The 24086-nt window shown below is 46.5% G+C and overlaps 1 protein-coding gene across 10 annotated transcripts in view; it reads right to left on the bottom strand.

Annotated features, from left to right (window-relative positions):
• MSLN (mesothelin) overlaps positions 1–24086 on the bottom strand; it is an 83372-nt gene that overhangs the window by 8476 nt on the left and 50810 nt on the right. For 8 of the 10 annotated variants that reach the window (XM_075515208.1, XM_075515213.1, XM_075515205.1 and 5 more), the window contains 16 exons: positions 22680–22763; positions 12996–15637; positions 8855–8895; positions 8250–8271; positions 8111–8138; positions 7228–7312; positions 6043–6204; positions 5640–5842; positions 5112–5203; positions 4279–4409; positions 3526–3647; positions 2926–3097; positions 2394–2609; positions 2116–2286; positions 956–1102; positions 753–802 (listed from right to left, as the gene is read on the bottom strand). In XM_075515208.1, coding sequence (XP_075371323.1) covers positions 753–802; positions 956–1102; positions 2116–2286; positions 2394–2609; positions 2926–3097; positions 3526–3647; positions 4279–4409; positions 5112–5203; positions 5640–5842; positions 6043–6204; positions 7228–7312; positions 8111–8138; positions 8250–8271; positions 8855–8895; positions 12996–13065 — 1712 coding nt within the window. In that variant the 5' untranslated portion in view covers positions 13066–15637; positions 22680–22763. The remainder of the gene's footprint in view (positions 1–752; positions 803–955; positions 1103–2115; positions 2287–2393; positions 2610–2925; positions 3098–3525; positions 3648–4278; positions 4410–5111; positions 5204–5639; positions 5843–6042; positions 6205–7227; positions 7313–8110; positions 8139–8249; positions 8272–8854; positions 8896–12995; positions 15638–22679; positions 22764–24086) is intronic. The other 2 variants (XM_075515211.1, XM_075515209.1) reach the window with 2 other exon arrangements.

The raw sequence follows: 24086 nt of genomic DNA, 5'->3' as shown, positions 1-24086 counted from the left end.
CTCCATCCCTTCAAAATTGCTAGTCTTGACCTATGCAGCAGATCAAGAAGCCATCACTGGTCAAATAAACATAATCTAGAGACTCGTACTGGAAGTAGAAATGTAGGGACCTCCACCCCAAGTAGTATTGCTGTGTCCTGATTTACAAGATCAGTCTCCTCCCTGTATTTTCAGTATGTACCACATGTCGAAAGTGAAATGGAGTTGTGCAGATCCTCATCACTGAACATAATTTTCATAGCCTGGGAGAGCTCAGGTAGAAATCCTTAAAATTTTAATTGCTTTCTATATGGAAAGGCTTCTATTGTGAAATCAGCAGGACACTGATGTCAACTCCATTGCTTTTCCAGAAATCTATCATGGTTTTCATAATTTTTCATCTCAGATACGAGAGCTGACAAAAGACATATATCAGCTCCGCTACATTTAATCCCTGGAATAGCACTGTGGAAGATTGACATATTCTCCGATTAGAAACGCCTTCCACAGAGGCAGTCAGAAGCAAGGTTCCAGGTGCAGTCTGAACCAGCAGCATCATTTTAGAAAGCAAGTGTGGCTTATGGGTATGTTTTGCAGCTGACACCCTGGTAAATCTTGATGCTACATGCCTGTGTTTGGGTTTGCATGATATTTCCCATCTGTTGCTGTGGATTGAATACGGTGCCTCTGCCAGACGTTCCAAAGGAAATACGGAAATTGCAATCAAAGCAAACACAAACATGGAAAATGGAAGGAGAGAAGAAAAACGCTACCTGCTGAAGTCAGGTTCTCTCTTTATCACATCACTGAAAAACATGGCAGCCTGTGAAGGAAAGCCAGAGCGTCAATGGTTTGCCATGCTCTTCTGCAACATTCACCTGTATTTTCAGAGAGATTTGCAGAGCGGACTCATAGCTCTGTAGAGTCCAAGGCTGACACTGAGGGGTAAGAAGGACGCAAGCCGCTAGCATATTACCTGTTCTCGGGTCCACATTTTACTGTTGAGATCCTGAATACTGGGCTTCTCTTCCCCAAAAACAAGCGATGATTTTGGAATGTAACTCGCCAGAGCATCAGGGATATATTTAACCAGGTCAGCAGGGTTGCCTACACTGGAGGAAATCTTTTTTAAAAAAAAAAAAAGTATAATTCAAACACTGTGGCTAAAATAAACAATTGCTGGAGAAGAAATGATGAACTGGAAAGAAGCCAGGCAAATTCCCCCGCTGATCATCTGGGCATTTCTTGGAGACCTAACACTATGAAATATTTCCTGTTTGACATATTCATCAGAATAGGAGAGCTGCTTGGAGCTAATACTTGGGGTCCTGATGAATGGGAACGATTTGGTCTCTCATCGGTTTCCTACCTCCTGGCTTTATGCCCAAAAAATGTTTAACCAGCCAGAAAGGAGGGACATATCTTTCCTCTCTGCCAACCCAAACGATGTCTCAACTTGCCAAAGGCACACTGCAGAACAATCCTGTGGTGAATGAGACGTTATTTCCCTAATGCTTCACACAGGTCTCTGGCAGGCCCACTGCCCCAGGACATGCTATAGGCAGGGCCTCTGGTACCAAACACAGGTCAGAGTCTTTCCTACGAGAGGGAGGATAAATAACAACAAGCTCGAATGCTACACATGCAACTTGAAGGCTAAAGTCATGGCAAGAAAAAAGGCAAAGAGGTGTCCAAATCCTACACAGTCACATGGGGGGGGATGAAATAGTGCATTGCTGAAGGACCAGTCTACCCTAAAAGGGACTTTCTAAGCCGCCTTCACTTCTCACTCCAAACCATGACAATATCCTTTCTCTGAGAGCATCTTTTCAAGTCAGTGGGGAGTAGTTTCTAGGACCACGCCGTCAAACAACTTTCTTCTGCCCTTGCTCCCAAGAGGCTCAGCAGGACATGCTGGCTGGCAGCCAAGGACATCTACACAGGCACAGTGATAGGGACTTGCGATGTTTCTCCTGCTGCACCACTCTGTTTAGCAATGACAAATACCCCCAAGGGAATGCTGTCTGGGTGTGCAGGTGTGTGTCAATGCCTGGCCCCAGGTAACCAGTGTTCTTAAGCTGTGAGTCACTGGAGCTTTGCTAATTTATGACACCTGAAGAGAAAAAACAACTTCACCTTTTCCACAAATGTCTTTTTCAGAGCAGAGGGCAGGGTCACCGTTTGCTGAACAAACTCAGGCAACTTAATGGCTTCCAAGATCACTTCTGGAGACAGACTTTGAAGTGTGCTGCTGTTGAGGCCAGCCACCAAGCTCCCTAGCTTTGCCAGGCTCCGTCCATCCGGGATCTGAAAGGTAATGCATGCAGGCATGAGTACATGAAGGGCCAAACATCATTTGCTGGCAGCCAGCTGTACCAGGTGTGAGGTGCATTTGTGGACCTTCTCCTTTGTACCTGATAGCCAGAGCTGAGCAGTCTGTTGATAATAGCGCTGGACTGCTCAGCGTTCCAGCCACGAACTTCACCCAGGGCAGGAATAGATGCTTCAAGGTCTTTATCACTGATGCCATTTTCAATGTCGGAAATGGACAGCCCAACTGCAGCCTGGCCCAACGCACGCAGGACTGCAGGAGGGAAATGCTCAAAGTTTCTCACCAAAGAGGATGCAACCTGAAAAGGTCCCACACAGATGGAAAAGAAAGTCAGAGGAGCAATGATGTGAGCCTACTGGATCCTACGGCCTTTGGATGTCTTAAATCACCAGACTTTCTGCCTCAAACTTGTGTGATGAAGCCTGTTGATGGACTGCCTCCACCCACTGAGAATTTTCAGATTATGAAACACCAGCCAGACACCACAATAAAAAAAAAGCAAGGTGACCCACAGGAGTGTACACAAGAGGAGGCATGAGAGTTGAATCCTCAACCCTCACAAATTTTGTCTAGGTGAATGAAGAACTGAGTCGTGGGGCTGGACAGGAGATTACCTGCAGTTCCTCTGTTGTCAGGGAGGAGGGAGCTCCCTCTCTAGTTGTTCCTCTGTGTGTCAGGTTCAACGGGCAGTTCTTACTGATCCTCTGGGCCAAGCTCAAAGCGTCATCTCTGCTCAGGTTGCTCACTGCCGAGGGGCTCAGGTAGCAAACAAATCTGTCTGGGAGACTGCAGGTGGGAGACAAGGAGGAGAGGTTGCCAGTATGATAGACAGTGGCTCTGTCAGATCTTTCCTCTTTTTCCAAAGGATGCCCTTTTCCAGTGCACGTTTCCCCTGATTCATTTTAGTTCTGACAATGCCGATGCTCCTGTTTACAGAGAGCACTGCTGCATCATGCAAAACTGCAAAAACATGCAAGATGCACTGTTGGTCATTAATTGGTGGCTGGCACTGCATGACAGTCATCTCCCAAGATTTGGAACTTGTGGTCTAGCCCTCCCTAAGATCAAGTGCAGCGCAATTACTGGAGGAACAGAAAAATGTGTTCAAGGTTTCATGGAAGCAGCCATCAGAATCACCACTCGGCAAACTTTTGCTAAGTCACAGTACCATGCTAAACCATAAGTCAGGTAGGAAGTCAGGTCAGGTCCTGTACCTCGATAAGGGAAAACCAGGTCCAGAGGTCAGTAGCGAGGTATAGTACACGGCTGTCTCCCGGAGCAAGGTGAGGTTGCTGATCATCTGTATATTGACTGGATCCCTGGCAAATTTTTGAAGCTGAAGGTGTTGACATGGGGAAAAAAAAAAAACAACCAAAAATAATTTAGATGGATACTTTAATCCTGACAGTCACTTGGGACAGCTTGAACAAACTTAATTTCAAGCAATAAGGGTTTTTTCACCTGGCTTTAAAGTTGTGAGGAAATTTATTTTTTGTTTTCAAGTAATACACTGGGTCCTTGTTTTATTTCTCTTTGCACTCCAAGGGCATGGTAAGCCTCTCACTCTATGATTGCTATAGGGCACAAAGGTGGGAGAGCTGCTAAAGGACGTAGCCCTGCCCCTACAGCACTGCTCACACGTGCAGGCCTGGTACAGTCATTTGCTAAATTAGGCCCAGACATTGGTCCAGTCTTGAGTTAAAGTTTGGGTCTCCTCCTCTTACTGACTCCGGTTTGCTTTCTGCAGAATTACCCATGTGAAACCAACTTCTGTGCAAGTGCCTCTTATCACAAGAAATTACAATGGGGGAAAAAAGAACTGATGTGACTGTTCACCGTAAACAAACAAGAGAAATATTCCTGCTAGCAGCGTCTCCATGAATTTTGGTGAGGGCAGGAATACCTCCCAGGCACAGAGTATTTTGCACATGGCAGGTTCTTCATCACCGTGATGAGCCCGCACTTACTGTTGGTTCATCACCAAAAAGCTGCAGGTCTCTAACAGTAGCATGTTCCAAAAAGGATCCAAGATAATTTTCAAACCAAGCAGTGGAATTCAGACCTGGAACGGCTGCACTGTAGCATTTCTGGTTTGATCCTGCAAAACAGGCAGAAACCATAAAACTACAGACTTGCGCTGTATCAGGAAATTAGTGGAGATCGGAGATTTCCGAATGCGGAACAGGCTTCAGTCTATCAGAGAACCCAGTCAGCAGAGAGCTCCCTAAGTGCCTCTGATCACACATTATGCTCAAATCTGTGTGTTTGTGCGTTCAGATTACAAATGCATGTGGGACAGGACAGATGTCTCATTCTTTCACAGCCCTCCAAATATTTCATCACCGGTCTCTTTCTTCCTCCCTTCAAATCTGCCAAAAACTTTTTGCAGGACAGTAAATTTTTGCATGCAAGCTACTGCCTGGAGACAGGGGAGTGTCTTACCTGGGTCCCCTTTCTGAGCTAACTTCTGAGCTGAATTCTTTAGCTCTCAGAACCAAACCCTGCACCATTCTTTCACAACAAAAGCTGTAAATACCATTTGCACAGGATGTAAGTCAGCACAGGACTGACTGTGCTGATCTATAAAAATCCTGGATTAATAAAGCCTTCAGGCAGCGAAATTATTCCTGATACCACTTATCACTGTCATATTCCCAGCCTATTTCCATTGAAGAGACAATACAAATTCACAAAAAAATCTGTGAAGCCTCAGCCCTGTAACAGATTGCAGCTAACGCTGTAGCATACGTCAGTGGCTTAAAGCATTCTGTTGTTTCTTAAAGAAAATCAAGGCATTTACCATCCTGGATGAGATAGTATTTGATCCCGGTGTAAAGATTCCTCTGTTCTTCCACTGGAAGGTCAGAATATATGTCATTCAGGGCAGCGACTCTAAAGATGGATAAGAAAGGCAGACATCTCAAACACAGATGAAATCAGACCTGGCAGGGTTGGATTCTCACAGAAACAGCTCTTACTTGAAGACTGATATTATCAATCACATCCCTTTTCAAAGCTACCAATGTGACTTCCCTTCACAACAGCCCCCACGATCATCTGGGGGCTGCGCTGCCAATCCTGCGATACTGCTTTGGAAACGCAGTGCTAGCAGGGTCATTACACACGCATTGACTGATGCACAGGACCAGTTGCAGGTCAGCAGGTGCGTTACGAAGCCTTGGCGAGAGCTTCTCAGAGACCCTGCCTGGGCCTCCATCAGTTCACAGTGCTTACAGGGTTTAGCCCCTTGCTTTGGGAGGCTGGAGTATGGGCCCCTTTCCTATCTCAGCAACACGGGACTGAAACAATGCTTGTGTTCAGCACTTACATCATCTGAAACGTCTCACACAGCACGTTTTTGGCACGGAGGCAAGCAAAGACCTTGGGCTCGACCAGGAATGGCTGAAGCCCCTCATGGACCCACTGAGACAAAACAGATGGGCTGTCAATATCAGGTACTTGCAACATCTTCTCCCACAGGCCATTAATGAAGATCATTTTCCACTCGAGAGAAAGAGGCACATGAGAAAACTGCAGGCAAGAGACAAGAAGAAACACATGAATTCAAGTGAATATGGACTTCTAAACAAACGCTAACATAAATCCATGTGAATCTGAACGTTTTGAACAGAATTACCCCAGCAATAATCCCTTCTCTGGTAATGTTAATTAACACCTTCCATTGGCATTAATGTTACAGGTGAACAAATAATTGGATATGTGATACCCACCCGCTGGCTGAACATAGTCAGAGCAGCTAAAAGTTTCTTCACATCATATTTGGAAAAGAACAGAACGGAGTATTCCGGATCCATAGCACTGGCAGGGTTAGGGGTAAGGCAAGAATATAAGGATATGAGGAAATCATCCTGAAGGTCGAGGAGCCAAGCACTCTGAAAATGAAAAGGGAAATCCATGTAGAAATAATAAAAGGTATGTCATATTTAGAGATGCTGCAGTATGCAATCTCCTTCAGGTCTACCTCACTACCTCACCTACACATGAACATTCAGCACTGTAAGGTGATTAAACCTGTTGACAAAAGAGTCAGAAGAAAGTCCAACTTACACTGACTTGAAGCAAGTCTAAACTTACTCAGTTCCAAATGCTGGATCCTTCTGTTACCTAATCTGTGTTCCCCCCCAAGCAAAGAGTGGCTTTAAAAACTTTATTCAAAATGGTTTCCCACCAAAAAAAAAAAAAAAAGCCATTTGATCAAAGTGGAAACTTCCATAAGAAACTTCCTAATTCCAGAAATATTTTAGAATGAAAAAAAAAACCAAACAAAATACCCACCAACAAATACCTGAAGAAATTACCTAGAAACATTTATAGGAAAATACAAATATTTGTCAATTCAATTGCAATTAGTGGCAGCACAGCAATTTAGAGAAAGGAAGTAAACTTGAAATATTCCAGATGACATTTTCCACGCTGCAACCACTTTTTATTGTGCTCAGAAGTGGTTTACCCCAATGGACCAGCGTTACTCTCATGCAGAGATTTGTTTCAACACTATGATGCCAGTTTCTAAGAGCCAAATTGTTTTGGAAGTCTCCTTTGTCCCACTTCCTCATTTGAGAGGTTTGGAAAAGACAGCATCCCCCACTTCCACAGACAGCCCCAGAAAGGCCTCCATGGTAGTGTAGCTGCTCCTGAGCCTCGTGACGCAGAGCACGTGTTGCCTGGGAAGGTGACACTGCCACAGCTCAGCGCTCAGGAAGGTCCCTGTGTGTTTGACCCCATCCCTTCTCTCAGTCTTGTGAGGGAAACCTCGACAACCTAGACCCCAAGCCTGCACAAGACTTTGGCCACTCCATTCACAGCCGACAGTGGGACTGCTTTTAAGGTAGAAATGGCACTATTGTCAAGGAAAACAAAACACTAGCTCATGAAAAGAAGGGGACTGCCATTACCTGTGCACAGGCATATTGACCAAGAGTGAGGCTGCAGGGGGAAGCTTGGCCACGGGCTATCTCAAGAAGCATCTCCTGGCTGACACTGGTGGGGAAAAAAGCAAAGACATCACCTCCATGCCAGCTGCCCCAGACCTGGGGCAGAGCTGGGGGCAGAGCTGGCTGGGAGCTGGCACTCCATTAGCAATATGTCTGCAAACACAGGCATGGAACACAGCTGCTTGAGCCCAGGCAGTCAGTGAAAGGCATGTGAATGCCCCTGACCACATGCTTTTATTCACTGAAGTTCTGTTCATCTGCAGCAGGGACAGCTATTAGTTACTGTCCTGTAAAGGGTCCAGCCCACCCATCAAGGAGCAGGAGCAATGCCAGGCAGCCATACCAACGAGGCACAGCCCACGTAACAAATACAGAGGAACAAACAAACAACACAGATGACGAGAATTATTTGCTGGCACCATTCGGGAGCTTGCAAGAGGGTACTTGTAAATTGTTGACCCTTAGGTAGAAGTTCAATGAAGGCTTGAAGTGGACCTGTTTGAGTCTTAGGCCCCTACCACTAGCCAAGCTAAGCTCAGCATCAATGTCAAGACTCTCAGAGCAGTAAATCCTCACGGCATCAGGCTGGGTGACACACCAGGGACTTGCCCTGTGTTTCTTTGTCCTGCACAGACACAGAGCCCCAGGCAGGCATTTTCCCTTCATTGTTTCAATGAGCACAACTAGAACCCTCCCTGCCCGCAGGCAACCCTGGGACTTTGCAGAAAGAAAGATGCTACACCTGGTTTCAGAGGCTTCCTGCTACCTGAATTGATATCCTCAACAAACCAGTATCACTCCCAAGGAAAATGTTGCCAAAATAACTTGCTGATGGTTCACATACCTTTTCACTGAAGCGCACACAGCAGATTCTGATTCCCCCAAAAAGAGAGAGAGACAAAGATAAAGGAACTGTGACAGGAATATGTATACAGAACCATATCTGAATCTTCTTTATGGAGATTACTTGGTAGGAAACTCACCATTGACAGGGGAGCTGGAGCACTGCGCCAGTAGAAAGAGAGAAAAGAGATGATCTTATCATGCAGTAACAACGGTAGCACAACATTATTTGTGATCATTGCACACAGATAAGCATGTTAGCTGCAACCATTTGTGCTTGGATCTGGCCTGAAAACACACAAGTGCCTAGATCCGGAGCTTGCATCTTGCCATGCTAGGTAGTTGCCATCTGCAAAATTCGTATCAGTACTGGCTCTGTACTTCAAACAGCTGGAACGTTCAGGGTTATGCGAGTCCTCCCATCACTCAGGCATGAGGGCCAATGGGACAGACTGTTCTCCTAATGATTTGAGTGTGGCCGATGGGTGTCACCTTCATTGACCTGTCTGCTGATGTGCTTGCACTGAAGCCCTGCAAAGACCTGCAGAAGACATCCCCACTCCACTCACTGCTTGGGATAGGAAGGGGAAGGGCACTTGCCATGCCTAACACACTGGATCTGGCTTGTAGCAATTGATTCCCATCAACGCCCTGCTATCAGGAAGGGGCCCACACTGACCACCGACTCACACACGCTTTGCAAGACATGGATGACACATATTTTAAACATGCGAGTTTGCCTTACCAGATATGTCCCAGCAGAAGTTGCAGCAGCTACCTGCCAACCTGGAAGACAATGTGCCATGATTTTAGCAGCAAATCCAGGACCAAGCTCATTCCCACAGTCCAGCCCCTGTCTGGCTTAACAGACCCTGAACATCACTCATATCACTACATTATTTTATTCTTCATTCTTGACAGTATTTCACAGAATCATTTCTGTCAGACCTTTCTGCTGTTTTCTCTTTGACTTTGTGACAGCTGACTGAGTGAGCAGACATGAGGTACTCCTCTATCCACTCCGGATCAGTCTGGCAGAGGACAGAAATGCGGTGTCTTAGATGACATGAGGAATTGCATGCATCTCTGTCCCCAAAGAGGAAAAGGCAAGGAAAGGGACAGAAACAACACTCTGGGGATGGTCCTTCTCTCCAGGACTTCCTTGCCCAGTATCCCTTGTGCTCCATGGCTGGCCCATGGTCACCAATCAGCTCGGGAGGCCAGGCTCCCCATGCTTATACTTCCATGATGCTTTTAGCTTTGCAGCTTCTACTTGTTTCTTACAGTGTCCCCATCATCATGTCAATTGTAGCCAAGCCTGTACTGCATTTCATACATTTTTCCTGCTAAGTCCTCAACTGGATTAAAATCACCCTGCGCTGCAGAACTGCACACAACACAGGTACCACCAGTGTATGCCAGCCCTCACGCCAGTCCTGCCCGAGAGCTTGACAGGGATTTACTGAAAGAAGTCAACCTGTCACTGCTGGCTCTCGGCAGGTCTGTGCAAGCCCTCCACTTGTCTATTCCTTGTTTCCCAACTTTTATATTATTCCCGATGACAACTCGCATCTCCCCTGCCAATGCCATGAAGCTGGAAAGGTGGCGAAATGTAAGCTTAGGAAACCAGTAACAACATACACAGACTCAAATCTCCCTGGCATTAGTATTATTTACTTCAGATTAGGAGCCTGCCAAGCTCAGCATCCCTGTGTACAAAAAAAGGGGAAGGTAGAGACTTTCCACTAGCTTCTGACAGGACAGAACAAGTAAATGCAACAAGTACTACATGAAATGAGAGGCAGGGAGAGGGAGAAGGCAATGGTTAGAGGCTTCTGCGGTTACGCTGGCAGGCCGACTGTCACAATTTGCTAGCGCTGAGTCACTGCACAGTTGTTTTTGTCAGTGTGTTTCTCTAACGGCACACTCAGGACTCAGTCAGTCAGCACTGTCACCTTCACCCATCTCCTGGGGCAGCTGTGCCCCATCTCAGCCCACAGTGAAGTCACCAGGGCCCTGCAGAGCTGTCTGCCACAGCTGTCCCTTGCCACCCTCGCCCACCACCACGCCACACGGCATGCCCAGTTTGCACCATTCTCCTCCCACCCCTTTAGCTACATCCTCTGACCCATCTCAGTGCATGGCAGACCACAGCAAGCCTGGCTGCCCTGCAGCCCAGAGTACCCCTGCTTCTCTGCAAGCCTTGTTCATCTGCTTAAGGAGTAACACAGCGCTGAAAGTTTGGCAGCTGCCTCTCAGCAGGGAGAACACCACCAACTTCAGTGACTTTGGATCAGGCACTACAGCTGACAGGAGGCTGAAGAGGCTATAGAGATCAGGCCCACCCATGTCTCATCTCCTGGACCCATGGACCAGCTAGCCCAGGGCTGGCTGAGTAGTGCCCAGCAAGCACACCAAGGTGTGGCAGAGCTCAGGTTCAGCACGGTTGCTCCATGGCTCTAAAGCATCAGTGACTCCCAGCCCTCCCAGCCCACTGGGGGAAGCACAGTCAGGATTGGCGTTATCTACAAATATTTGGTCAGAAGTGACTCATGGGGGGAATGTGGAGGAGCTGAGCCCCAAAACCAAAACACAGAAGCAACCTCCTGTGGTTCCTCCACACCATATGGCTAAGGGACTGGGCTAAGCTGGCCCAGGGCAGTATCAGTAAAACCCACGGTGATATTTGGGCACAGAAATCAACAGGATGGGAGACCCTTATCACTGAACTGTGACAGGGAAGAAGAGGAGGAGGAGGAGGAAGGCAGCGGCTTTCTTGGGTGTGGATGTCTTCACCAGCCCAATGACCTGCATTAGGAAGGGGATTATAAAATAGCTTGTAGGGATGGATGAGAGGAGTCCCTAATTAGTATAACAGCTTTTTTGATTACTAACTGCTACACCTTTTTAATCGTTTAATTAATGGAGAACTGTCATTAAGTAAAGTAATGGGCAAAGGAAACATATGCATAGCTGGGCAAATACAGTGCTTTCCTCTAGGCCGAACATACATTAACTTTACTCCTAGAGAAAATCCCAAAAGAGTTATCAAAATCATAACCAAGAGTTCAGTGCTAGAGGCTGGCCCTGAGGCCATGCTTCCCTGCTTGCAGACAAAGCCGGCCTGTTTCCACCGTGATAATCACTTCCTGCCCACCTCAGGACTGGACCTTGGAAACACACAGCCAAGCCCTCTGGCCTCACTCTCGAAAAGCTCTTATGCATATGTTTAACTTCAAGCATGCAAATCGTCCCATTGACTCAAAACAGCAGTGCTCAGAAACACCCACGCAGGGAGGAGGAGGAAGAGGAAGGGTGGCTTCTCATTCTGCAAGATTAGAGAGGACCCCAACCTACTATCACAAAAATCCTCATTGTATGACAATAACTCCTTCATCTCACAACATCACAACAAAGGCTACGGACTCAGCTCATGTCATGAACCACCTAAGATATGTGCACATCACTCTGGGAGCAACACCCTTCTGAAACATTGCTTTCACTCCCGTGCTTTGTTAGCGCACAGGCACGCCAGGCTGTGGTGAAGCCTTCCATAATGGAAGGGACCGTCCCCTTCACCTACGTATGCTGTGCTGTTCACAGCTCACCTGCTGTCCGCAGTCCCTTCTCCTCCGTGAGGGCACTTCTGTGCCACAAGATTGCTGAGCACTGCCTGGTCTCCCCACTGCTTCTTTACAACAAGGCCATTCTGACAGTGTGGCACCACTATGCTTAGACCTCCTGTCCTTCCCTTGCAGAAACCTGGTTAGGGACTCTCAGAAACTTGCGTTTCCTTTCTTCTCTCTTTGATCCATCCCCAAAAGGGCAGTGCACGCAACCTGTTGGATGCAAATTCTCGACAAGCTCAGCACATTTCTGATACTCTGCGTTTTCTCCATCTCCAGTTCTCTAGGGCATTTACAGAAGAAGATGGTTAGATGGATGGGGGCAAGCATGGCCCAAAGAAACGGAATGATTTCCCACAGCTGCACGCTGAGCCAGCAGCCAACATGAGAACGCATCACAAAAATTACTGACCTGCCAGACTTAAAAGCAATTGCATTAAGAGTCATTAACTTTTACAAGCAAACCATGTACTTCTTCCGGACAGAGACATCCCTCCTTGTACAGGATGTTGGTAGAAAATTGGAAAAAAAAAAAAAAAAAAAAAAAAAAATCAATCACATTTTCATCAGGGTGTCCATAATACATTGGTCAGTTTTGAACAGCAACAACTGCTTAATTAAAGAAATAAAGAAAATAAGTTATCTGTTTATTTGTTTTCCTTCCTTTAGTACTGATAACTAAGCCTACTGCAGAGAAAATGATGGTCCCTTTATTTAGCTGTTCCCCAGCTGGTGGCTGATTAGCTTGTTTGTAATGTTACAAGTTCATGTTCTATTGTCATCAGCATTCACTGCAAACGTGATCTCAAGTCTGATGAGGAAGGAAGACTAAAGCGCTGACACTTTCTGAAAGAAATTAAGATCCTGCTCTGGAATCCCTTACTACCAAAAGAACAGGAGGAGGGAAAGTAAGGGAATATAGAGATAATCAGATTCAGCTAAGATTATTTCTTAAGTGCTTTCCCAGAGACACCTGGATACTGCAACAAAAGGAGCAGCGAGCAGACAGCTCTGCAATGGCAGGAGGAGAATGAATTCCAATTTTGTCTTTCCACCCTGTTCGTTACAAAAACTAACATATTTTGGTTCACAGATACAATAATAAACAAGCGTAACTAAAGGCTGGGGATTTAGAGCAACCACCAAAGTAATGTTCAATGGTCTTTCAGCACAATTTTCCCTTTTGAGGATTATCTCAACTAGAGCTGCTGGTAAGGAAAATCCTCCCAGGACACCAGTCACCCTCACAGTAATACTCACCAACCAAAAGGAGGAAGCCCAGCCCTGGAAGTAAAGGCGACATTTCTGCAAAGGTCTTCTGAGCGCCCATACATGCAAGGAATCACCTTATTTCAGCCGAGAAAAATCAAACATGAATAACGCTCAATTGCAAAACCAAACTCAGAGTAGGAGAGTTAAAAGGTGACTGTCTTGCAAGTAAACTGACACACACCAACACCCTTCACAAAGCCTATCTGAAACTAGACCCGAAGCACATGAAAAACTATTGAGGGTCCACTATGCCTGGGAAAGCACAGAGTTGCATGCAGAGAATTCAGAGTTAGTTAAGCCAGATCCACTGCTATCAATGCCCTGAAGTCAGCAGGCTCCCCTCTGGCAGAGGAGGATAAGAGGTTGCACAGCCCCATTTGGATGGTTAGCCTTGGCACTTACCTCCAAGCTGCTAGTCACCAGGCACTTAAGTGTGCAGGGCTACGATCCGTAGAGGGCTGCTTTTCACTGAGCAAACCAGGGCGTGTCTCTGGCTTCTCAAAACTGCATCTGAAACTACAGGATGGATTTGGAACACTGGACACACCTATTAAGTTCTTGAGAATACAAATGTTTAGCAGTACAAATAAGTGTGTGTTATTTGTTAATGCTTGCCATTCCTAGGATACAGTAGGAAACACTGACCCTGAAGTGAGGCTGCAGGGAGTGAGCAGGATGAGAGCAGTGAATAGGTGCATTCCCTCCCTGCCCTGCGCAGGATGTGTTTGCCATTTACAGGAGGCAACAAAAATAAAGCTGTGCTCCCAGGACAAAGCTACTCTAGGACCACCTTCCTCTAGTTACTAAAGAAATGTTTCTCATCAGGAAATTTTGCTTCAGTGGAGACTGAAATGTTTGGCCCTTTTCTTGAAACTTCTGCTTACCCCAGTCGTCTCCACCTGGGAAACCCCAAAGAGAAATACATGGCAGCTCCTCTGCCGCCAGACAGGCCATTTTCAGATCACAGTTATGTCGAACTGGGAACTCTGCTCCAGGTTCAGCAAGGTCAATGAAACACAGAGCTCTCCAGTCAGGACAGGAATCAGGATAGCTGAAATAAAAAAATGCAGCCCTGCAATAGGATAAAAGGCAAGGACTGGTGCAGGCAAATCCCACAGCATGGCCATCTGTCTTATTTCCTCGGTGAACCTTTGCTTGCTGAGGTGCTTAGGGGTGCTCACAGCACGCTGGCCTCATGCCAGCATCTGCACCCAAGTGGCCAGCATCTGCACCCAAGTGCCATGGGGGCTCTTGCATCAGCACTCACTGCAGCAGCTCGTTAGCACTCACAAGCACCACAGCAATGAGATCACTGAGCAGGGATGTTATTATCCAATGGCTCCAGAATTGTAACCCTGAGGATCCCTGTCTCCGTATCACCAGCAGTGGCCTTTCCCTCAACAAACCTTCATTTATTTCCTTGCTGCAAAGTTCCTAGGACATAACGTTACGGGCTTTCCAATTCCTGCAGGCTGCTCTATTTTAAAAACTAAACAATGTTCTTATTAAAGAGATCACATTTGGTTTTAAGAGGTCTTTATGTTTTATGCATGCTGCAGGAGCTGAAGAATGGGTTTGCCCCGCTCCCTCCTCAGCTGAGTCACCCATGGTGCTGTTCCCCATGATCTCCCCAGACCTGTGCATCAGCAGTCAGGGGGATCTGATTTTGACTGAACTCGTGTTCCCCCCAAGCTAACGGTCAGCCTATAAGCACTTCAGCAAGGAAAACTAGGCAAGCATAATCTGCAAGAATAAAAATGAGACCTGCTGCAGATTCTAACAAGGGATGGATATTAAATTACCTTCCACCCATTTCAGACTTCTTTTCCCCTTGGATCTGAGCCCCCAAGCCACTTAGAAATTGCCCACAGTAACTATCTCAATTTCTCTGGATGCAGCAGAGTTATTTTGCATCCTCAGATTTGAAAATCTTTGTTTGGTCACTTTACTGATGCTTTTCAAGAGAAGTTTTTTCCATAAACCAGTTTTGTCCCAGGCTTCAACTTGCCCCATCACCTACATGTTTGAGGCAACACCGAGAAAAGCCAGTGTTGACTCACAACGTCACCATGTACCCAAATCGGGTCTCTCTCCACACTCCCAGTTTTCTTACGACACTTAACATGTTTATCAGCTATTTTGGAGCTAGTGCAACACTAATTCATAAAAGTAGTTTCTCAGAAGCACAGAGGATGCCCAACATGAAAGTGACTCTCATCAACACCCACCCTAAGCTACCCAAATCTATATAAACTTGAAATCCACCATTTTGTAAATAGTCAGATTCACAGACTCCTAGTTCAAAGCAAGAAGCCTCTTCTCCAGGAAATCCAAATGAGGTATCCTTGAGAAGGATGGGAGATCCTTCAATCAGGTTTCAAATACCAAAGCTTTCACCGTCTTGCACCTTTTGGAAATTCGACATCGCAAGCAGGCTGTCCACGATGGAGGGTCAGACAGGCATGTGTTGCTGGGGAGCTCTGGACATGCTGCTGGACAAACTGCAGGTCCACGTAAGAGTCAACCAAGAAAGAAAAGACCGTGTGGCACAGCAGGCCTCTACCATCTGCAGCCAAACCTACAGCTCTTCCCCAGGGCATCAGGAGGTGAAACGCAAGAAAAGGAGCGATCTGAAAAAACAAAAAGCAGAAAAAACAACACTGAGTCTTGGCCACAGATGGGGAAACCAGGGGAGGGGGCAAGCAGAGTGTCAGGATTTTCTGCTTGTCAGCCAGGAAGTCATGCATACCTAAAGGGTGTGCAGAGCACCCCCCTTGTAGGGAGAGAAACCAGAGTTCACAAAGGCAAGGAGGAACTTTCATCTGTAAACAAACCAATACTTGTCTTAGTTCTGTTCACAGGGTGGCTGAGCAGAAGCATCCAATACCTGCCATTTGTGGTCATCCTTTAGCAGGTATGAGCCATGAGGACAGTTCCAAGAGTGCTAGGTGTGGTATGAACAAGAAGGCCTTTGATTCAAAGGGCATACAGTTGAGGAGATGAAGACAGAGGAGCTCAAAGGTGGGAGGACAGGCAATGATTTCAACACACCAAGAGGTGAACCACTATCACATTTTTTGTACACTTCATACAAAAGCAAAATTCTGATTATTACATAGACTAAGGCTGGAGCCGATTTGTGGTATTGCATCTGCTTGAGTAAGCCTAAGTGAGAGTTACAGCTCCCTGAAATAGGCCTCCAGCTTTCTAGCTTTTGGATGTGATGCCACATCCAGCTTCACCACTTTGTAGCACTGAAAGCTGAGAACAACAGTTTGGGCTGTGGCAGGTTTTCCTGCGCTTTCCAGATCCCAGCCTGGCACAGCCCAGGGACACAGCCACGTTACCACAGGGGGCTCAGCACCGCTTAGCATGATGTCAGTGCAGTTTTCAGAGCAGGGTCAGATCACCCTGATGGATGGCCAGAGAGGAAAACGTCACGGTCTCGCACAAAGTGACACGACTCTGGAAAAGCAGGTTTTATGCCCATAATTCAGCAATAACCTTCATGCTAACCAGAAGGGACATGGTCTAGGAGCTTTATTCCTATTATCTGAATATCCTTAGCAGCATGCAGTGATTCAGGTGGCAACTGTGACTAAGCAAGAACGAGATACTCGCAGCCCACACCTGGGCAGACGAGTCTTTCAGGGGACAGAGCCTGGCTCGCCCTCAGCTACCACCTCCCCCAGAAGCAGAGCCCTCCTTGTCATTAGTCTCATCTGAACCATGTTCCCTTCCTAAGCACTGCTGTCCCCACCCTTTATGAACTTTTCTAATTTTGCAGCATCAGGCTTCTCAGCTGCAGACAAATGGGAACACAGAGCATGTAACAGGAATGCTGGTAAAACTTGCTCTCAGTGGGAGGCAACTAGAGATCTTCCCTTATCCAAGCAGTACAGAGCTGGGAGGGGTCTCAGAGTGCCCAGTCCACCCCTTGCACCATGGTGCAATTGTGTATACCTAGGCTGACAGAGGTGCAGCCAGCCTGCCCTTGCATAGGCCTGTGAGGGGGATTTTAGAGCTCACCTGGAATAACAATCACTTCTAGCTCAACACAAGTACACAGGAGACCTCTCTCTGCCTCCCTTCCCTCTTGCATTCCTCCCTCTCCGCAAGCTTCCTTTTCCCTAAATTGAAAAAATCCAGTGCCTTCATGTCACCTCCCCCTCTTCTCAAATGCATGAATTTCCTAGTGATAGCAAGTGGGGAGCGCAGCCCAATTCTGCGTCACGATTTCTAACGTGCACACTGAGAGGCTAGGGCAGGAGGGGAGGCAATGAAATCTGCCGTGGGTGGGCAGGAGTGGGACAGGTCTGAGATGTGGTTTGTACCAAGGGAAAATGAGTCAGTGCCTTAATAACACTCTTCTCACCTGACCTGACATGTGTAGCATCAAGTATGGCTTAAGCGTTCTTCAGTAACACTCAATTGTACAATTGATTGCCGAGGTGTTCCTGCCATGTTAAGCCAGGTGTGGCAACAGACAATAAATCCTTCCCAATCCCTTCTCCACCATGCGTACCACACGCCCTGCTCAGACCAAAGTCATGGCACTTCCTCACGGTTTTAATCCAGAACAAAAGGGGCTTTGTGCTTTCTCAGAAAAGTCAGGTCTCCCATTAGCTCAGGAGAGCACCCTTACAAGATGGGGCTCAGGCTTTTACGAACATAAGTCAGATGACAGCCGAGCTCCTCTGTAACCTTGCAAGGGCCATCGCGACTCACTGGGTCCAGACAGCCCCACCAGTGCACTCCTTTCCATTCATCCTAAACACAGTGCATGACCCAGAATCGGAAGGAGAGGTTTAAGAACAGGAACAACAGAGCACAAAATAAGAAAGCTTGCTGAAGAGAAACCAAAAGGGGCAGTTAAAAGGCTAAAATGTTGCAGGTGCTGTGGAAATTATATAAAGGCATACTGAAGGCTGAAAGCAAATACATACCACCTAGCAAAGAAAACCAAACTGTCATAACTGAACAGCAAGGCAAAGGAAGCTACTGGAAATAAGAAGGTATCTTTCAAAAACTTGATGTTATTTTTCTGTTTCTTATAGAATCATAGAATCATTAGTTGCCTCATGAAGGAGAAATCCATCAGGGCCCTGCTGGGACATGATCCGGTTATAAAAAGAGGATCTGGAGACATACAGCTCTAAAAGGGAAACTAAATTAATTCTTTGTTTCCACGTCCATCACACTAGATCCCTTCATTACCTGAGCTCATCCAAGAATGAATCTCACATGTAGATACTGACAGAAGAGGTTACAGAACAAAATCACACCAAAACGCCCAGACAAGGGCAAAATCACACAATGCCCAGACAAGGCAGACTACGTTGAAGAATCCTGGAGGAGCACAACATGACACAGCTGCACTGCCCAACCCTTTGCTTGAATTACCCTTTGGACCACAGGTCAGAAGGTGATAGACACAACAGCAGCTTTCAGGAGGATCTCCAAAGGAGACTGGACAGAGAACCAGAAAGAAAGAGCAAAACATGAAGGTCAAGTCTCAGCCTAAAACAAACCTCTTCTCTTTGGTGGGGCAAGGAACAGACGAGCTTGCTGCTAGTCTGCTAGAGTGAGCCCCATGATCCCCCTGCAAAGGGTTGCATCTAGAGCTGACAGAAGAGGATAAGGACAGAAGTGATGCAAAATCTGTGGTCTAAGGTATGAACAGCTCCAAGCCCACAAAAACGGTGTTATAATACCGTAATCACTTGCAATTAGCTCTTCTTTTATCCTCCTTGTACACATCTCAGGCTTACTGGGACTTGGCACACAAAGGAAGACTCCCCAATAACTGAAGCAAGGCTCTGTGAAACCTCGCCCCTCCTTATCCCTCCAAAAACGCAAACAAGGAAATACTGCTAAAAAAAATGCCTACATGTAAGAACTGTGATTTTAGTGGCAATGAACCAACTAGCATTGCTCCATGGCTCACTGCTTCCTCTGCACAGCATTCCTGCCCTCGCTCCTTGCTGCTATGGACCAAAACCACTGCTGCCTACCTGCAGAATCACAGAAGAGAAAGTGAGAAGGGCTCTCCAGGCATTCATCAGAAGACCTCCTGGCTTAAGAATGGATCAGTCTTACAACCATTTTGCCTGGAGCAATGTTCTGGGTTGGCAGCCTGAAAGGTTAAGGCAGAAGATGCATTTTTGGAAAGCCCCATCTTGCAGGCAACCTATAAATAAGGCTTTCCTCTTGAACATACTGCTGTGGTCAGTGTTGGTAATAAGAGAGCGTTAGCGTGAATAGGTAACCGTGATGTCTGGCATCATAGCCTTTGCAGCACAGAGCATTTTGGCCCGTTTTGGCTGCACAGCCACCTTTCTCTGCAAACAAATAGATTCACAGGACCAGAGGGATAGTTCAGACCAGAAAAGGAGCTGACTCTCCACACAGGCAATTAAATTGCACAGCTCTGTCTCAAGGAGCAGCAGATACTAGAAGCAGCCATTGGTTCAGAAAGCAACTGAGCAAAAATTATACCCTCAGATTTATTATCAATGCACGTATAGTTTCAGATTGACAGGACTGATTCTTATCTCAGTGTAGATCTTTAAAAGAATGCGTAATCACACAGGTCACATCCAGCTATGTGACTGTGGTATTACGTGCCTGCTTGTTAAATGTCAGCTAGAGAGATTTTTATAAACAACGCAATATTTGGTTCAATAAGCAGCTTGTCTCACCTCTGTTTGCTTAAGTTACAGTTACAAGCAGGGAACATGTGAAAAGAAACGTTATTGGCTTCAAGATGTTACTGCACCCACACTTATAAATGCCACTGGAGTCACCAGAACCTGACACTGAAGATTTGTATTTTACAGCTCATGCAAAACGATCTATCCTCACCTGCCTGCGCTAACAGGCTTTCGCTTCAGGCTACTTCTAACTTGCAAAGGAGGAGAGAGGAAAGCCAAGGGTCTCAGAGACCTGCCTACCATCAAACACGCCGAACCCTCAGTCACCTCAGGACTAAATCCCAATCCTGATTTATTCCCTGTTGTAGTAACTCCAGAGCAAACCCTACTCTGGCCACACAACACTCCCAAAGTTATTCTCTGCACATTGCTAAAGGAAGTATCACGGAGACTAATACAAAGGCAGCAGAGATGGTTAAGACAGGATAAAGAGGCCAAATAGCATCAAATATCAGTTTATAGCTAGAAGTAAAACCGAACTGCCACATTACACCTTGCTAGAGGTTTACACAAGAGATTTCACTTGCTTTCTACCTCCTTCTCTCCTCTGTAATGTTTGTGTTGCGCAAAGTCAAAAACCACCTACATCTAACACTCAAATCTTGTCTTGAACTATAAGCCCAACCAAGCTAAAAAAAAAAAAAAAAAAAAAAAAAGGTAATTACTCTGTCATCTGATTTTCCTCTCTCAGCAAGGTTTCTATTCATGATGGTGACTGACTGGCTGCACCAGAGAGCAGAAGCATTGTTTAATAATGCCCTAACCCTACCCATTTAGCTACCCATCAGGGCAGGGGTTTGAGGCTATGCCTGGTGGAGACACTCCTGACACATCAGCAGCCAGGAGTAAGAAGCATGGCCAGTTTTAAGGTCACTTACATTATTGGAAGACCAGTTTTCAGCAGGAGGAGGCTCAGAGTTGACACATGCTCCCAGAAGCCCAGCCCAGCCTTGAAAGGCTGCTCAGGAAGAGCCAGGCTATCACAACACTGGCCCCTTGGCCCTCAGTTCTGGCTGTACAATGGTGCTCACAGCACTAGAAGTATTTGGCACCCAGCACTCCAGGAAAAGCACTACTGGGGTCAGCTGCTGCGCCACATTCTCACAATTCCCATGTCCTTTGGCTGAGTGGGTCCTCCCAAAGCACACACTCACCTTTCAGAGGGTCAGGCAAGAAAGGGTGAGGTACTGTGCACACCCAGCAATGCTCCTGCCCCCTCTAGCTCTGGTGCGAGTATCGTCAGCACTTGGACACCTCTACCATGCACGGAAGTGCAGCAAAATGTAGCTATAATTGACAGGCACTCCTTATTCTCAAGTACAAAGAAGCTCGCCTCTCTATTTTACAGCTTCAAGAAAATAGCCCCCTGTATGAGTCAGCCACCTGCTAAGAAACTTTGCGTGTTCTCAGTTGCTTCTCCTTACAGCAAGGCTGACACCTTGTGATGCAACAGAGCAGTCTAACCTGCCCTCTCCTTTCTACATAAATATATAGGTATACATGCACGTGTGTGTGTGTGTGTGAGCATAGTCACCTATAGTGGGTGATAGGTCACACAAAGCCCTAAGAAAGAAGGAGGAAAAAAGAGAGAACCCACCTTATGAAAGTCAGAGATCCACCTAACAAACTGGAAAGCCTAAATGAATTTCTAGCACCATTAAAACCCATCTCTCACTCTCCCCAAACCCCCATCAGCCAAAGGCCACCAGCCCTAAACACTCTTCTTAAGTACCTTCTCTCCACACCCACTTAGCACCTTGCTATGCCCAGCACCTGCAAGGGATCCACTTCAGCTCACAGTACCCAGCCTTGTCCTGCCCTTTGCAGTGACCTGCTCTGTAGGGTAAGAGAAGGAAGGTTTAACCCCTTCTTGCTGTAAACATGTACCAAGAAGGACAATCAATGAACCTGGCTGAACATCACATTCAAAACAGCACATGGAGCCATAGGCAGGCAATTTGCCTGGCTGTGTCCTTATTTTCCAGGACAGGAAAGGCAGGAGAAATACAGGGCATTAAGCAATGTGTCAAAAATTACATGGCTGTCCTGGTTTCAGCTGAGACAGAGTTAATTTTCTTCGTAGTGGCTGGTATGGGGCTATGTTTTGGATTTGTGCTGAAGACAGTGTTGATAATACAGAGATGCTTTAGTTGCTGCTGTACTAGTCAAGGACTTTTCAGCTTCCCGTGCTCTGCCAGGTGCAGAAGAAGCTGGGAGGGGACACAGCCAGGACAGTTGATCCAAACTGACCAAAGGGCTATTCCATACCACATGACGTCATGCTCAGTATATATAAGCTGGGGAAGAAGAAGGAAGGGGGGACATTTGGAGCGATGGCGTTTGTCTTCCCAAGTAACCATTACGCGTGATGGAGCCCTGCTTTCCTGGAGATGGCTGAACACCTGCCTGCCCATGGGAAGTAGCGAATGAATTCCTTGTTTTGCTTTGCTTGTGTGCGCGGCTTTTGCTTTCCCTATTAAACTGTTTTTATCTCAACCCTCAAGTTTTCTTACTTTTGCTCTTCTGATTCTCTCCCCCATCCCACCGAGGGGGAGTGAGCGAGCAGCTGCGTGGTGCTTAGTTGCCGGCTGGGGCTAAACCACGACAATGGCAAAGTCAGAGCTGTAGAGAGAACTGGGGAGGGGGAAAGCAAGAAAAGTACTGCAGGGTCAGTTCTTGTTGTTCCTGCCTCCTGCAACCTGTCAGCCCTCCAGGTTCCCACCCATAAGGGTCACCGCACTAAGCCAGCGGAGCTGTGCACAGCCCTGCCGCCTCCACAGCACCTTTTCCCTTGCTTTGTGGGCTCAGGACATCCACATGCCAGCACCTCCCTGGGACCAGGCTGCGACAAGGAGCATGCAAGCACCAGAGGGCACCATGAGCTCAGCCCTGCTAACCCACCGGCTCTCTCCTGGGAGTCTCTCCCGCTGCCACAGGAGGTCTCTGCTAAGTCACTCACCTGGGGAAAAAGTCGTGGGGAAGAAGCTGTTTTAACCAAGCTGGAAGATTTCACGAAACAGGATCTGTTCTTGTGGAAACTCTACTGGAAAATATTTAAGACAAACGTTAGTCATTTCTGGTTTTTTTTTTTCAGTCATATATTCTTGTACTTCTGATTTCATTCCAATTCAGAACAAAACCACATTTTGAATTGTGACTCTTTCTCATAGACAGAAATGCGTACCCATCGCTACACCCCTCTAGACAGATGACCACGTGGCTGCCATTCCTGCGTCTCAGCCCCTGACCCTCCTGTATGATCCAGCAAGTTCTCTCCTTCTCTAGGATTATCTGCTGGTGACTTGTCAAATGAACAAAAGTAAAAATCTGCCTCCTCAGCTGTCTTCATGCTAGAAGAACAGCTTATATGAAACTAAGTGGGATGGACTGATGTTACCGTCAAAGCTAACTTAAGCCTAGACACGGAAACTAAGTAATGTCTGCAACAGCTATTTCCAAAAAGATTTAACTGCTATTGAAAAAAAAAAAAAAGAGGTCTCTAATTCTTGCTGACTTATCTTCCTTAATACTATGATTCTTCAGTCTGTACTGTAAATCTTTCCATGGTGCTTGTTTATCCTCTAGTTTTATGTACTTACATTATACATCTAACAATACATTGCCCTTTGACTTGCCAAGAAAAAGCCCTTCGCCATCCCTAGAATAAAGCATTGTGTGGCAAGAGTCTCTGAGCGTCTTGAGAACGCGGTCTAAGAAAACGTCACAGTTAGCAAATCAGACATTGACCAATAACTCATAAGACTTAGGAAACAGCCCAGATCGGACAAGTTCAGAAAAAACTGAGCAACTGAGGGCTTTCAGAAATTGGCCACTCAGGGCCACCTTCAGCCAATCATTGTTGAAAATGGGAAACTGCTTCTCACTGGATTTGATCCAGATTTGAGTCATCAGTTGACTTTTAATTCTGGGCAGAGTGTTCTGTCCCTTCTAACACTGATGCCTTTGCAGGGCAGGAATTCACTTGGGTCTCCCACACCCAAAGGTGGCTTCACAAGCATGCGGCACCTTCACAGCAGAGTAACTTTGCTATAGCATGATAATGCATTGCAAAGCAGGGAAGAGACCACCCAAGTCCCAAACCTGCAATCCCACTGGCCACATGTCTGCACTAAGGCCTAGGGCTGGATTCTGTAATGCAGATGCCACTTCACCAAATGCCAAATGTCAAATGTTTTTGTTGTAATCTCCAGCAATGCAAAGGAAACACCTCTCTGTATGTAATGGGCTATCACCACGTAACAGAGCTAGCTATTTGAAATACTTCCCAAGTGTTGTCTTACTAATTCACCTTTATCAATTACATAAATTCATTGTGCTCTGGGGTTACGATGTGGGATTTGGACAT

The sequence above is a fragment of the Mycteria americana genome, chromosome 12 (assembly GCF_035582795.1).
Source record: "Mycteria americana isolate JAX WOST 10 ecotype Jacksonville Zoo and Gardens chromosome 12, USCA_MyAme_1.0, whole genome shotgun sequence".
Classification (NCBI taxonomy): Eukaryota; Metazoa; Chordata; class Aves; order Ciconiiformes; family Ciconiidae; genus Mycteria; species Mycteria americana.
Note: the sequence above shows the minus strand (reverse complement) of the source record. Positions and strands in the feature narration are given on the sequence as shown.